The sequence below is a fragment of the Pipra filicauda genome, unplaced genomic scaffold (genome assembly GCF_003945595.2).
Source record: "Pipra filicauda isolate LSUMZ 115617 unplaced genomic scaffold, ASM394559v2 scaffold208_size1342795_pilon, whole genome shotgun sequence".
Classification (NCBI taxonomy): domain Eukaryota; kingdom Metazoa; phylum Chordata; class Aves; order Passeriformes; family Pipridae; genus Pipra; species Pipra filicauda.
The window spans coordinates 190,159-206,321 of record NW_024104319.1 but is presented as its reverse complement, the minus strand read 5'-3'; the positions used below and the strand labels follow the sequence as shown (position 1 = coordinate 206,321).

Here is a 16,163-nt window from a genome sequence, read left to right as displayed (position 1 = left end):
TTTCTTTCTTTCTTTCTTTCCTTCTTTCTTTCTTTCTTTCTTTCTTTTCTTTCTTTCTTTCTTTCTCTCTTCCTTTCTTCCTTTCTTCCTTTCTTTTTCTCTTTCACTCTTTTTCTCTTTCCCTCTTTCCTTCTGTCTTCTCATTCTCTCTTTCTTTCTTTCTTTCTCAAAACTGAATTGCAAATGTACTCTTGCAATGGAGTATCCTAGTTAACCAAATCATGACATTAAAACTACCGTGAAATTCAGAGCTTTGTTTCTCCTCTATATAACTGGCAACTGTCGCAGGTGCTGGAGAGAATTTATTGCTCTGTAATTGTAATGATTCTACACTTGGATAAAAATCACCAGTGTGAGAACTGAACTTATTCTAGTGGGCAGGTATTGTGCATCTTTTCTGTGGTTTCTTTTCCAGGGAAGACAGCAATTTTTCATTTTCCCATACCAGTCTATGGGGAAACTGGTCTTCAGTCTAGAAACTATGGAGTTAAATTCTTAGCTTATAATTCGTTGTAAAACTACTGAAGTCCAATAAAGCTATGTCAGTCTACCTCTTCCTATCAGCAGTGGGGCCCATTAACACTATAGTGTATACAGAGTCTTGGGAATTGGGGACTACTTAAAAAGTTTCAAAAATTGATGTTTTTAAAATATTGCTCAAAGGAATAAAAATACACAGGACTGGTTAACTCTGAGCCCTATGTTATTTGATTCTTATATAAGTTATGCTCTATTTCTTTCTCTTTGAGTCCTGTGACTATCTTGTTTTCACTCTATGACTCAGTCTTGAAGGAACTACTACAGTGAAAGGTGCCAAGACAATAAAGGGAGCACAAGCCATTTCATAGGAGCATAAGATCTTCATATAAATCCCCTCAGGAAAGCTGAACTACAAAATGACTTGTTTTCTAGTTTAAGGGCTTGTCAATACTTGAAAGCTATTCCAGACAAAATGTCATTATTCAGTACTATGTCTTATGACCACAAACATTTTTTGTGCATTATTGGTGCTTTAATAATTGGTAATTATCCCCTGCTGCCTTTGGAGCCAGAGGTGTGCGGATGATGAATTTCTAACCCATACCACATTTTGCTATCTGACAGTGGTACCTGCCTGGTAAACGATGTTGCATTTTAGCTATTTGGATTATCTGTCATTTCACATCTGTATCACCTACTGGTTCAAAGTTAGCCTGACCAAGTGGCAACTCAATTTTAAACCAACGTTTTTGTAAGCCATCTAGAATTACCCTTCCCAACTGCCATCAGCTGCAAAGTTCACATAGATGTGCATGTGATCATATATCTTAACCATGAATATTCACTGCACTATTTTGTGACTCAGACTGCTCTGACTTTCTCAAGAGAAACCTTGTAAATATATTGCTATTCTAACAACAAGGATCACATGAAATCAGTGTTTTTTAATGTGGTTGTGGAACAAATGTACAAACAAAGACATTTCAAAGGACAGTATAGAGACTATAAATTTAATACCAGCAACAATTCTATAACTAGTTTCTCACAGTAGTGCATAACTAGCATCAAGCAGCAGCACACAAGCCTCATTAAGTCCAATCTACTGCTTAGAATGGATAACGGGAATAAAAAGGGGCTAAAAGCATTGAGATTTAAGCATTAGCATCAGCATTTGTATTTAGCATTAAAGTATTAACATTTAAGCATTATTCCTTAGAACAGTGAATATAAGGAGGATTATATTAATCTCTGAAATTCTTTTTACTTATTATTTAAAAATACAGTAATTACAGTGTTTGATTGGAAACAATTATACGTCTCTTCAACACAGTGGTATCAGGTTATTTGTCACCTGACTTTCTGAAAGATTTGTTTTCAAAGAAACACTGCCAACACGTGGATAGACTTGCAGTGAAATAAATACACCACCACAAAATTCACCATGGGCAAGTGGAAAGAACTCTAGTTTCTGCATATATATTTAAATTAGAGCTCAAAAACATTGGCAAGACTTCATGCTTTCTTGTTGCCTTGAGATGCAAGTTAGATTATCGTGGTTTTAAATATATCACTGATACGCACACCTCGTTTAGCGCATGGCACGTTCTCTATCCTGTTACTCATGTTATCTGACTGAAGGCTACATTTTCATATCAAGTAAAAGCTCTACAGCCTCCTAAATTTAAGATTATGAAAGAGTGTCACTAAGGAACACTATTTTGCGACAGAAGCATTATTCACACTGTTTTCTCACAATTTTCATCTATAATCCTTTTTAGATGGATGCAAGGGGTTTTGTTCCCATGAAAGCCCTGCGCAACTAGAATCAAATTAGGGATGTCAACACTGAACACTTCTGAGAAGTACATGTAATAATATGGATGTGTTTTGTATCAGCACCTTGACCATTCCACCATGCCTTATTCCTATGCTTGATACGGCTTATGGAAGACCAAGAACACATCAACCAACTTAGTACCCCTACGGCAGGCATGTGCACAGAACACAGCATATCAGCATCAAAGTTTCTTTGGATGATTCACCAGTCTCATGTTTCTCGTATTCAATACTTCCATGATTCACATCTCTTAACTTTGTAATACTAGCACAGAAATTATTAAATACATTAATAAAAATACACTGAACAAACAGTGCTAGTTTTTCACTATGTCTGATGAGTGGCTGATAATTTCAGTTCATAGTTCTTTAGCAGTTTTCCAGTTTGCAAAAGCAGAAAATAATACTATTCAGTTGCCTAATTGGGTACTTCAGAGGTGAGCTGTGAGCATGGATGACTTCTTAAATTCCACAGTGTTATTATGACTATAAAAAAAGGGCTACTTATGCATCATTTTTATAACTTATTTATTAAACACAGTAATTGAAGTTCTTGAACTCCACGATAGTTGTTGTTGCTTTACTGCTGTTGATGTCATTTAGATTTTACTTCTGTGCTGATTTTGACTGGAGTAGAGTTAACTTTCTTCACAGTGTCTAGTATGGGGCTGTGTTTTGGATTTGTGCTGAACACAAGGTTGAAAATACAGAGATGTTTTTGTTACTGCTGAGCAGGGCTTACACAGCATCAGGGCCTTTTCTGCTTTCATACTGCCACACTGGTGAGGAAGTTGGGGGTGCCTGGGAGATTCAGAGGAGCCACAGCTGGGACAGGTGACCCCAACTGACCAAAGGGATATTCCAGACCATATGACATCATGCTCAGTATATAAAGTGGGGGGAAGAAGGAGGAAAGTGGGAGGGGAAGTTTGGAGTGATGGTGTTTGTCTTCCCAAGTAACTGTTACACGTGACGGGGCCCAGCTCTCCTGGAGCTGGCTGTACACCTGCCTGCCCACGGGAGCAGTGAATTAATTCTTTGCGTTGCTTTGCATATGAGTGTGTGGCTTTTGCTTTCCCTATTAAACTGTCTTTATCTCAACCCACAAGTTTTCTGGCTTTTGCCCTTCCAATTCTCTCCCCAGTCCTGCAGGTGGGGGAGTGAGTGAGGAGCCACATGGGGCTTGGCTGCTGTCTGGGGTTAAACCATGACACTTTAATAGGAAAAAGTCCTGTCGACAGTGAGTGCTTTTGAAATGCTCAGTGTGTATTTATTTTGATCAGATTTCCTACTTTATAAAACTTCTGCCTTAGTGAATCAATTTGCTGCCATTTTTTCACAACATTCAAGAATAGTTATTTTCAATGCCATAAAGCTTCAATTAGTGGTGGATAAGAGGAAGCTGAGAATGGAACCACTGGAAAAAAGAAAGACAAATCTAGAGTTGGGATACAAAGATACTAGAAATACTCCAAGGGAAAGAGAAAAATACACTGGTTTAATTTTAGGACCTGAAAATTTTTACAGTAGCTTATTTATTTTTATGAATTAAACAAAATCATCAAAGCAAGAAAAGCATTTACGGGCAAAGTGACTATACCGAAATAAAATGTTCTAACCGTGGTATGACCCTTCTTAAAATAGCCTGGGTTTTTTTATCTGTAATGTAGCACGGTAATCCATCCAAAGGTTCATGTGCCACAGATGTTTATTTCTATATGACTACTGAGAATGGGACTGCAGTTGGCATCATGTCAAATCCTTGTTCTAGGCCACAGAGAATAAAAAGTTTGCAGGATTCTATGAAAATACACAGTGCTCTTGAGGTTCCTGAAAGAGACATGCAGAGAGGAAAGGAACAGTGTAAACTTAACTAAACTCTGTGAAAAATGAAAGGTAGATCTAGGAAGAATTGCAGAAAGGTATGTTGTAAGATAACATAAAGCACGAAGCAATGATGTTTCTGTGGAGCAGCTGCTTCTCCTACCAAGCATCTGCAAGGAGTTAAGATATGCAAAGACAACCACGTCTCATTTATCTTCACTGTTCACAAAATCATTTACTTTAATTGTTTAACTGGATACACCTGTAGAAATAGATAGACACATAGTTAGATAAGGATATTTATTTTGTAAATACTGTGCTAAGGATAATACTCTGAACAGACAGTAGTTATCAACAGCTGTAGTTCCTGCTGGCAAGGGATGAGGGTGTCAGATTTATGCAGAGTAGTGTGCACAGCAATAAAACAATTTTGGCTTTAAATACAAAAACTTAAATTAAGGGAGAAATTAACATGCTAGAATTAACCACTTGAGTCAATGAATAAAAAGAACTTCCCCGTTTCTTATCTCTCTGCTCAAGCTTTAGGCACAAGCATTCATTGGGACAATCTTTTCATCTTGGTTTAAGGTTGTCAGCCAAATGAGTCACCAGTCCCACACCTGATTCTGAGCTACCTCTAACATGTTCTAGCAAGACTGATGAAATAACTCCCTTGCCTTCAAATCCCTGGAGGCCCGGCGACTTCTCAACTACAAAGCTCTACATCTCACTGTTTATAGTTGCTTCTTATGTGCAGAGCAGGTTGAAAACAATTGACGACTTTCCACTGCGTCAAAGGCACCCAAGAGTTACTGACATTTGTACTGTTCGTGAAATCTTTGTTCGTTTCACCAGAAAAATAAACCAGAACAAAGAAGGTCTGTGTCATGTTTCCGGCTGTTTAGAAGCTGAAATATCTAAAGCATTCTTAGGGATAGCATGTCTTCAAAGATGAGAGGGAGGTGGGGTTGCTAGCAAACATGTTTTACCCCATGGAAAAGACCCAATTAAGATATTGCTGAAGCTACCAAACTAAGTTGCAATATAGGTCATTACAGATGCTTTAGGGATATACTTAGGGTTTTGAGCAATCAAAGAAATGTTTTATTCTACGTCTCAAAAAAAAAAAAAAAAAAAAAAAGACGTTGTAATAGTTGACTTAAAATTTGGACAAAGGTACCGATTTAAAATTCTTCACTTTTATAAATCTCTCATACTATAAAATATAACTAAAAACCATATTTTAGAGGAAAAGGATCTGTAACTTTTAGACACTTTTTTAAAAATCATATTGTAGAAATTCTACGTTTTTTTCCCAACATGAGCAAAGATGAAGCTTCAGAGCCATTCAATTTCTTTTCTAAATGATGTTATACAAAACTGCAGTGAAACCCTTATTCTTCTGCTATTGCACAGATAAAAATAGGTGCTACTGTGAAATAAGCTCTTTACCTGTATGAATAATTCCCATTGCATTACCTTAAACCTGATGTTAATATGAAAATCTGAATATGGAAATTGCTGCACATGTAATGGAGCATGATCTTATTTTAGCTTTTCTGCTTCAGAGATGTATCATACTGATTAAGGATTTTCAATTAGCAAAATCGAAGAACGGTGAAAAGAAGTGATGAGGAGCTCAAAAACCACCATTCAGACTTCTCTTCAGCCTCTGCATAACACCGTGTAGGATCCCAGGACTGCAGAGTTAGCCAACTAGTTATTAATGTTTCTTTAATATATTTAAATACAGGGCAGACAGGGGCAGTGGTTAGAAAAGAAAGCTCTTGGAACATGTCATCCTATTAAAAGAAATGCTTTGCTGATTTAATAATTTGATATAAGTTTTTCTTTTGCAGACGGGCTCTTGTGACATGTTAAGGGGTGTCTAAGAATATGTAAATGGTTATTAAAACTCATATAGCTCTGTGCTCAGCATTAGGGCCAGTATTAAACTCCAAGGACTTAGTGTTAAAAACGACTTTGACTTAGTTTGTGCTACAGGGTTGTCTTTATAACTAAGTTTATGAAATGCACTCAGGTATGAAAAAGTGCACTTCTAGGTTTATGAAACAGTAAGAACAGGTACAGGGCTGCAATAGGGCCTGGGCTCTTGTGGACCTCTGGCCTTCGTCTCCTCTCTCACCCAAAGAACAATTAATCTTAAGATATTTATTGTTGTTTGAATAAATACAGGGCCATTAGATTTTATGTTCTTTCGGATTAATCAATTCCCATTTTCTCCTTTCCCAAAAATCAGCGGTTAAAAATCTCTCGTATTAAAGAAGAAAAAAAAGCCATTCAGTACATCATGTGACAGCAGAAGCATAACGGTTGGGGAGGAGGTAAGTCAGTAATGAGGCTATTTATCAAACACGTGTAATTTATATATGTTCCTTTTCCATGCTAAGTATAGGTGGCCTGCCCACCTTGGTCAAAATTGGTAGAACGTTGTTCCAAAGCAATGGTATGTGACACATCATGCCATGACTCCTTTGTCACCTCTCCGTACAATCAGTTCTTGATGTCAACTGGATTGCAGTGGCTTTATGTTCACAGCGTTCACTTTGATCTTACGGCTCTTTGTTGGTGTTTGCCCATATTCACAAGCTTTTGTCATTCCTCCTGACTCCTCTGGGAAGGTAGGGAGTGGCAGCAAGTGTTACTGTCACCTGTCAATACTTTATTATAGATATTAATACCTATTACAGTAAGTACAGTAGTACAAGGTCCTACATAGATATTAAATATTACTTAGCTTAAGATGACACAATACAATGTACTTTACAGCAAACATGTGCACAATGTCCACAGAAGTAAAAAGGGCCCTGGAAGCCAGGACATGGGCAGCTCTCTCTTGCCTCGAGCTGGAGAGATGCAGAGCCTTCAAAGGTTCGTAATTGCCATGACACCACTTCCCACGTGTGCCAAGGGGGAAAACCCATAAACACAATATTTACAGCATTTGTTAGTTCTTGAATGTGTTCTTGAAGATGTTTCTATTCCTCTACTTTTTTCACAGCAGCCTCTTCCGATGATGTTTCAGTACTTTCATTTCCACAGTGACATGCACCACATACGGTTTTCTTTCACAGAAAAACCAAGTCTGGTTTTGTATGTTTCGATCTCTTGCATTTGGTTCCTGGAAACACTCTATCCAATCTTTCTCTTTAGCCTGGTTTGATAGTACTTCACAACGGTTCGTTGTGCCTTTTGGCTCTTGCGTCTTGCACAGAAGAACAGCACCCAACAACGTGGGAATTTTTTTTTTTTAATTATTATTATTTTATTTTTACAAAAACTAAATTGTGAGATGCAGGCAAAGCTGCCACGGCCTGCGGGGCCCCTCTGCGGCCGGGTGCCGCAGCGGCCGGGTCACCCCGGCTCTGCGAGGCAGCCCCGGCCATCCCGCGCTCGGACCTCGCTCCCTCGCTGTCCGCAGCGCCCGACACGGCATCGCCGGCGAGAAGCGAGCCCATGCGAGGAGGAGGCGGCGCAGCGGGGCCCAGCCAGGGGCGAGGAGGAAGCGAGCGCTGAGGCCCCGGCAGGAGATGGTCGGCAGGAGCTCCCTCTCCCGATAGAGCCGCCGAGCAGGGCGCGGGCCGCCGGCGGGGCGGTGCTGGCGGTGGGCAGGGACTGCGCCCGCCCTGGGAGCGTGCGGCGGCAGGAGGAGGAGGAGGAGGAGGAGGAGGAGGAGTGAAAAGCCGTGGCAGCGCCTCCGCGTCGTTGCCCGCCTCGCCAGGGCTGAGAGCGGACTCGGGGAGGAAGATGGAGCCCTTTCCCAGCGGTGAGTACGGGCGGCCGGCGGAGCCCCGAGCGGGGCCTCCCGGTTGGAGGCGCGTCCGGCGGGAGCCACTTGCCCGGAGCAACGGGAGAGGCTTCTTAGTCGTGCTGCCCTCACGGTCCGCGGCTTGAAAATTGCCTCAGGTCAGGTTTAGTTTTGGTTAATTAGGCATAGGTGCCTTTAGCGAGAGAGGTGAGAGGAGGCGCTCTCTCTTTCTCGGCGCTGTTGCGCTTCTCAGAGCCCGGCCGTGGTCTGACCGACACCAAGGAGCCGGGGCGACTTGTACGCCAAGGTGTGCGCTCGCCGTGTGTTGCACCGGCGAAAGAGCCTTATAGGCGTCTGGAGTGCCAAAGCCGTCATGACTGATGGGAAGGAGGAGCCAGACTCGCTGTTCATGGCGTTTTCCTGATCGGGGCACTCTCGTCAGAGCGTTTCCTCCCACCGAGCGAAAGGAGAAATAAAATACAGAAGTGTCTGGGGTATACGAAATAATGTTTGAGGGTGCTCATGAAAGCCAGAAGGCTTTCAGAACTGCCCGTGCGCTGACAGAAGTGCTTGAAATACCGACGTGGTTGCATATGCTCCGAGGCGAGCATACGGGAGCGTTTGTTGACATCGTGATACAGCAGTGTGCGTGCATCCTGCTTGAGACTGAAGTGAAGCCGTGTGAATTCCGTGTTGCTACTACCTCGTCTAACAGCAACTCATTCTACCCGTCCAGGACAGAGGAGGAAATGAAGCTCTCAGATCAAACTGAAACTAGAGTATGTTTGGTTAGATGCAAGACCATGGCCAAATATGGAATTAGTACTAGACACTGGGTAAAACAACAGCCTTCCTGTTGAAAACACAACACTTTTGTTACAGGTGGGATTTGGTCTGTTAAATAACTTGCATATTGAATAATCATCGCTAAAACACCGGGTAGAGTTTGCTGCATTATATTTTAACTCCTCAGAGGCCTGACAAGTCAGAGTATAAAAAACCCCATGCAGTAAAAAGTAAATTTTCTGTGTCATGGCAGGTGAGTTGGAACTGGATGATCTCTAAGATCCCTTCCTATCCAAACCATTTTGTGATTTTATAAATTTATTATCACTGCCTTGTGTTTTCCTTTTCTCAAATACACTAAAAATTCTCTGTAATTTGATGTTGCTGTTAAAAATCTAAAGATTATGAGCTTTGGGCATATTTTGGTGGCTTAACTAGCAAGATAGACCTTTTCCCTCCTTTTTTTTTCCCCCTTATGTTAAAATTACAGTTCGTAGAAGCAGTTGATGTTTTGGTTCTGTAGTTAATCCTGGCCTTAGTAAGAGATCTTTCAACTTCATCTTATTTCAGTCACAGGGTTGTAATCTGCATTCCTGTATGTGTGGTAAAAAGACCTTATATTTAATAATATAAGTTTGGGGAAGAATTTTTTTTCTAAGTCATCCTGCAAAGTTTGTCCTCTTTAGAAGAGACAGCCATCATGTTGCTTTAGAAGTCTATTTGACATAATACTCTTACTGCATTGTGCAAGAAAACATTAAAAAAATGTGACTGGAAGAAATGGCCTTGTGGGCATGAGCATGTAGCTTAAAGGTACTGAGAAGCAATGTTCATGGACAGAGCTTCGTAATTCTGTTCCCTAAAGTAAAAAGCGTGGAGGTGATGGTGAGACTGTTTGGAAGAAAATTTGGAGTTGAAGCTGGTCAATAAATTTCTTCGGAAAGCTGGCTCTGCTGGAATGGACACTACAGAGAATGGGAAAATATTGGAGCAGAGATGTTGTTCCTTATTTTTGATGACCTTGAGACATGTTTGGTGCTCAATAGCAGCTGCTAAAATCTGAAATGAAGAGATTGCTTACATTGTTGGCTTTTTTAATTTTCTTTTTCATGGCTGGTAATCTAGAAGCTCATGTGGACACCAAGTCTTTCAAATAAACTGAAAGGCTGTTTGTTTTGTCTTATACAGTAGTAATGAGTTCTGCTTGTGAGTCTGTATGTTGATTTCTCGCGAAAAGTACCGTGTAAATTCAGGGGAAAAGATGTCTATCTTATAGTATCTTACAATGTTATGTCTGTAGGTCTCTGGCTTAGTTCTCTGGGGCTTTTGCCCTTGTAAAACAGAGGGAACAGACTGGGTCATAAGATTTTCCAGAAGTGTTTCAGTTTGATTCAGAACTATGATGCCCATTTGTAAAACTGGCAGTAAGACAATTTCTTGTTTTACTTTATGGATGTAGAGCTGTATCAGAGTGGATATGTATTTTTAAATAGTCTTTTTAAGGCAATAGATGCTCTAAAAGGGGTATGGAAGATCACTGGTTTTCTACTTCAGTATTTGGTGGGTTTTTTTTTTCTTTTCCTTAAATAAAAGAAAAACCACACCCATAATGCATTTTGAAAGTCAAAGAAACCCTTGTCCTTTCCTTGAAATGCTAGTGGGTGTGCTGAACCCTGTATTGTTTTAATACTTTTTGCAGTGGAAGTCTTCAGATAACCTAATTAAAAATACTTAAGGTTTCTTTTTTGATTTCACCCCTGTACTGGGATTTTGGTCCTCTTTGGAGAGATCTCTGCTATGCCTTCCCTACTGCCTTGGAATTTAGTTGAAGATAATATGTGAGGTCTGTAGCTCTGGAATAACAGTCAATTGAAGATGTATTTTTTCGGGCCTGGAATACCTGAGTTAATCATAGAATATCTTGAGTTGAAGGGGACCTATAAAGATCATAGAGTCCGACTCCCTACTCCTCACAGGACTACCTAAAACTAAACCATATGACTAAGAATGTCATCTGGACTTCCTTTGATCTCTAGCTGCTTTGGTGCTGTAACCAATTCCCTGTTCTAGTGACCAACCACCCTCTCAATGAAGAACCCTCTCCTAATATCCAGTTTGAACTTCCCCTGAAATGTTATGAATGCTATAAATTTACTAAAATGTTTTAGAAATGCTACTAGTAAGACTTTTTTTTTTTTTTGAGAGAGAGGAATTCCTCTGTTTTACATGACCATCCTTAATTTGAGATCTTTTCCAAAAAATGAATAATCAAAGTTTAATTAGAAGTGCATGTAAATCTTCCTTATTGTTGCACATTGTTTTTTCCCCTAAGTTGTATGATCTCAAATTCCTCTAAATTGGAAACTGCAAATTAATGACCAGTATTACTTTTGACTAGTCATTTGTTACTTCAGCAGTTTCACTACAATAAAAAGAAACAAGCAAAAAACCCAAACAGAAAAATGAAATAAAGGGAGTATGTCATGTCTTTTGGGATGTCTCTATTTTGGGCATTATTACAAATTATTTTGCAAGTCTTTTGTCTTTTTTTAGGTTGCATGTGTTTCTGAAAGATCATTTCCTTTTTAATGCATTAAACATGGTACTTATCCATTTGAGATGAAAGTAAAAGGTGGAAGTGAGCTATTACATGTTTCTCACTTAAATAGGTGGTATGCATGAACATGCAACTGCAGAAGGGATAACTTGTGATGATTTGCTGAAATACAAATAACATTCACGTTCGCTGACATCCCTGATTTATTTTTATCCTTTTTATACACGGCAAATGGAATCTTTGATATTAATTACATGACTAAACTGATGAACAAAATAAAAAAAAAGTCTTTCCACATGGAAAGAAGGAGTTTTTTGTTTGGTTGGGTTTTTTTGTTTGGTTTTGTTTTTTGTTTTTTTTTGAAAGTAGAAATAAATCAAGTTAGCCAGTTCCTGTCAATTCCAAAATGTTTTCTTTCTTTGTGTTAGTTTTGTTCAGTATGTGAATGTATTGGAGAGTGCAGGAGCATGTTCTGTGTGCATAGCCTAAGTCTGTTGGGTACAACAGGCAATACTGTATACTCTTGTGTCTTGGAGAAGAAGGATTGCTGGTTTTTATTCAGTCCTAAGCAACAGACTGAGTAATCCTTTTTCGTAAGATGGTAGATAAAAAAATCTAAGAGGTCTGCTCTCAATGTCTTTTTCCATCACCCATATTTTGCATATGCCATGAAATATTACTGACAGAAAAAAATGCTGATTTCATCTGTTCCTAAATTTGAGTTTTATATTGTTCAAGTGCATGTTGCTGGATAGAATTTTCCACAAAGCCGTGTTATAGTATCTGCACTTGTGTTCCTGTGCCAGCTAAGCTAAACAGAAACCTGTTTTCTCAATGTGTTGGGTATGTATTTGCTTTTGCTGCATTTCTGTGAATTCCCTGTCTAGCAATGGATGCTCGGAAGGGAATTCAGTAACTTAAAACTGTGTCTGAAGATCAGAGTATAACTGTTCACCGTGGATTGTTTGTTAGTATTTTTCTACTAAGACATTAATATTCTACTTGCATATTTGATGGACATTGATATAGTAATTACATAAGAATAAGAAATTGAATTTATCTTTGTTAATGCATCCTCTGATTTCAGAGAATACAAGTTTTTCTTTTCCTCTTTTATTCAGTGATTTGAGTGAAAAGAATTCAGTGAATTTCCAGATCTGCAGAACAATATTTTTTTCATTAAATACAAAAGTAAAGATTGCGTAGAAGAGCAAAAACATTAAAATGTCTTTATGAGTGAAAGCAATATTATTCCTTTTTCTGTCCAACAATAACTTAAAATAACATCAAATTAACTTTTAAAATACGCCAGGATTTTGTGTGATCTGGGTTTTAGTTGCCTGTAAATGTTTTAAGGAGTACATATGGACCTTCTAATAGTTATGTTTTGACTATTCATGATACTGCTTTAAATAGTGGAAGTATACTAACCTAAAATTCTACTAATCCCAAAAAGATTGTGTGCCTTCTTGCCAGAAAGAAAGGAGGAGGACAGATGGATACTCTTGAAGGAAATTTGGAGGAAGGAGGAGAGGGAACATCTGTGGAAATCTCATCCAGTTGATCAAAGAGACAGGGATTTCAGGGTAATACAGTGTTTTGGGTTCTGCCCAGTTTGCATCCCTAGGGCACAGCCGATGCTTTATTACATCATAAGTGTTGTCTTGCAATAGATATTCAGAGAAGACCTCAGAGGCCAGTTCTTCTGATGGATTGTTCATGATTGTAGTAGTTTACTGCACCAGTGGTCCTCTTTACTACATCTAGTGAAGAGTGAAAAAGTGGAATCCTGATTCTGCTGAAATATGTGACACTTTCGGTCATTTGTTTGTTCATGTGGAAATAAGGTGGATTTTCATTTGGGGATTATTTTTTTCCCCCCCCCTTCAGAGCTCCCACGGAGATGTTTGGAGTTGTCTGTTTCACTGCACTTTATTAAGCATAGCTGAGTGCAGAGAACTTTTATTCGGTTGTAGACACTCTGACATTGAAGGAATAGATTCTGTAAACACTGGAGTTCACGTGTAACAATTCTTCCATCAGTGCTATTGGCTTTTATGGATAACCAGTTGCGTTCAAAACTAAGAATGTGCCTGATTCGCCTACTGCTTTAGGGCCTAATACTGCTTTTTTATTTAAGGCTTTCTTTTTGTATAAAAGCTGATAATTTTTTCTGCAGTAACAATGAATTGTTAACACCTCAATCGAACCACTTGTAACTCTGTTTCATGCACGAAAGCTAAGCTTCTGGAAACAGCAGATTGTATCAATGGGAGTCCAAAATCTTCTGTATTCTTTAGAGGCCTCCTTACTTCTGAGCTGTAAATCATTATAAGAAAACAACAAACAGTAGGTTTTTAGGAAATGAGGCTGTGAATACAGCATGTATAAGCTGTTAGTTTTGTTGTCAAAATTTGTGCCTTTTATCATTGATGGAGATATTAATGAGGCCTTACTATTTCTTTTGGCACAAGTGAATATTCATAAGCGTGAATCACAGAATGGTTTTTGTTGCAAGGGACCTTCTGAAAAGTGTCTGATATCTGAGCTGATCACTCCCCCATGGTGGTGGTTGTAATGAAGATAATTTCCAAGCTAATATATAATACCTGGTTAGGGCTTTGAAGTAATTTAGATCTCAGTATTTCTGGAGCTACCATGCAGACATGCTGCCACTTCTATCTCTAGCAATATCCTTTGTCTCATTATATCGTGAGACTGACAAAAATTTAGGTAGATGTCTTGTAGCCCTCTTAAGAGGGTATAAAATTTACAGCGTTGCAAGTCACAGGCAATAACCTTTAGACATTGTTGCTTCTGTGAGATGAAACACCAGTTATGGAGCAGAGACTGTTTAGGACAAGAAGGTATGATTCTATGAATTTATTGCTTAAAAAGAAAAAAAAGACCAAGCAAGCATCAAGTTGTATGCAGTCTGTCAGGTTTCATATCTGACGATCTGTTAGATGTTTCACAAAGCTCTCAAAAATTTTTTCATTAGAACAACTGACACCAGCAGAGAAATGTTTTGTATTTTCAGCAGTGATGAACCTGGTATTTATCAGCTATGAAACTGATGGACGGATTGTCAGCAGTTCTGAATATGGGAGTTGAGTAGTTCAGGAAATTCAAGAGACAACTTCCTGCGTGTCTCCATGGCTCAAGGCCTTTTCATTAGACCCCTGTGGTTAAACATTTTATATGATTTTAATTGCAAAACGTACCCTTGGTAAGATTGAAAACAGGAAACTAAAAACCCATGTCCTATAATTAAATGTCAAAGGCTTCTCTCCTAACCTGTATTTTGTTCAACCAATGGCTGAGGGTTGAACATTGGCTTCATGTTGTTGGGACTTGTGGAAGGTTTTCTCTCTCAGTAGTGCTGAAAGAGTAAGGTGTCATTTAAAACAACCTCCTCTTCCCATCCTTCCACTTCCTCCGCCTTTCCTCTTTGAAAATGTAACTGGCACAAGATTGAAATTTGGAAATATATGGATGATAAGGTGTGAATGGACATGGTATATCTCTGTTGGATATGAAAACCCAGACTAAGCTTGAATTGGTTAGCCTTAAATTCTCCACTTATCTCCATTGACCTTCTTCAGCCTGAGATCCTGACAAAAATTGCAATTGGACTTCACTTAAAAATCAGGAAGAGACTTTCAGAAAACCTTTTAGAAGCACCCAAGACCAATAAACAATGACTTACTTGAGATTACACTCTTAGCTTATGTTTCTTGTGGCAGCTTCAGATAGAAGAGGGTCTTAAAATACATAATCACATATTGGTTTTATTTCCATGATACAGTTAATTGGCAGAATTTTGCTGCAATGTACGTGCAGAAGCTTGTCTTGCAGTATTTGATCTGATATTCATTTAAAAAACCCACACAAACGAACAGCAACACTAGACTTCCCAGTATAGGTTGAAGGAGTGAGTGACCTTGTAAGGCTTGGAATGCAAATTCCCTTCCTTATTTTGGAGTGGAAAGGAACATTTATCAGTACAGGAAAACCTGTTAATTCTCAAGTTAGCTTTTTTTGTGAAAAAGGGCTTTTTTTTTTTTCCAAACCAGCATCTATGTAGTATGTTTTTTGTCCATGCCGTGTGACTTAATTGTGGAAACTGATATGTGCTTAACTATACAGATTCTTGTAAACTTCTGCCAGTCAGATTACAATTTGTCTTAGCTTTATTTCTCTCTTGAAATCAAATCCTTACAAAATGGCATTTGTCACTAGGATGTACTCCTAGTCTGCAGCAGACTTCATGTACTGCCTGCCTTTTGATAAGAACTTGTAGTAAAATTGTACAGAGTCATCATATCTGTTTGCATGTAGATGTTGACTACAAAAAGAAACAAGACCCTGTTTTGTTTTATTGGAGTCAATGTTTCCTTTTTTTTTTTTTTTTTGGTATCTAAGTAATATTAGAAGGACTAGAAAATGTTGGGTTAGGCTCATTATCCACAGGAAGCATAAGTAGCTTTCATGTTTCTGTTTCTTTTTAAATGATTGCATTCAGTGTAGAAAAGTATATAAGCATATATGTCTGGGTTTCATCTATTAAAAATGTGCATATGTAATCTTGCAGCATCATGAGAATTAAGGACATGATGTTAGCCTATCTATTGCTTCTGTTCTATCTCTAAAAAGCAGGTAAGTCACATGGATGATTTAGATTTTAATAGCAATACTTCATATTACCTAATATTCCTTGGTTATTTTTTTCTATCCGATTATATCCTTTTTTCCTCTGAATTCAATAATTTTAGAGAGAAAGTGGTGACATCTGTCTTCTAGCAGGCTAACTTAGGTTTTTTTTAGAAATGTTTTTCTTCTGTGAAAGTTCTAGAAGTGAGATTTGACACGTTTAAAATAACTACAAGCATGAAAGTTTTTATTTCTAAA

At 38.6% G+C, this 16,163-nt stretch overlaps 1 protein-coding gene across 2 annotated transcripts in view; it reads left to right on the top strand.

Moving 5' to 3' along the window:
* The first annotated feature begins 7,824 nt into the window (after nucleotides 1–7,824).
* The window catches only part of LOC114000675 (leucyl and cystinyl aminopeptidase), a 50,274-nt gene continuing 41,935 nt past the window's right edge, over nucleotides 7,825–16,163 (top strand). Inside the window, exon 1 of one of the 2 annotated variants that reach the window (XM_027745136.2) lies at nucleotides 7,825–7,927. Coding sequence is in view for 1 of the 2 variants with exons in the window: in XM_027745135.2 (XP_027600936.2) it covers nucleotides 7,909–7,927 (19 nt within the window). In the remaining variant the exon portion in view is untranslated. The remainder of the gene's footprint in view (nucleotides 7,928–16,163) is intronic. The other variant, XM_027745135.2, reaches the window with a different exon arrangement.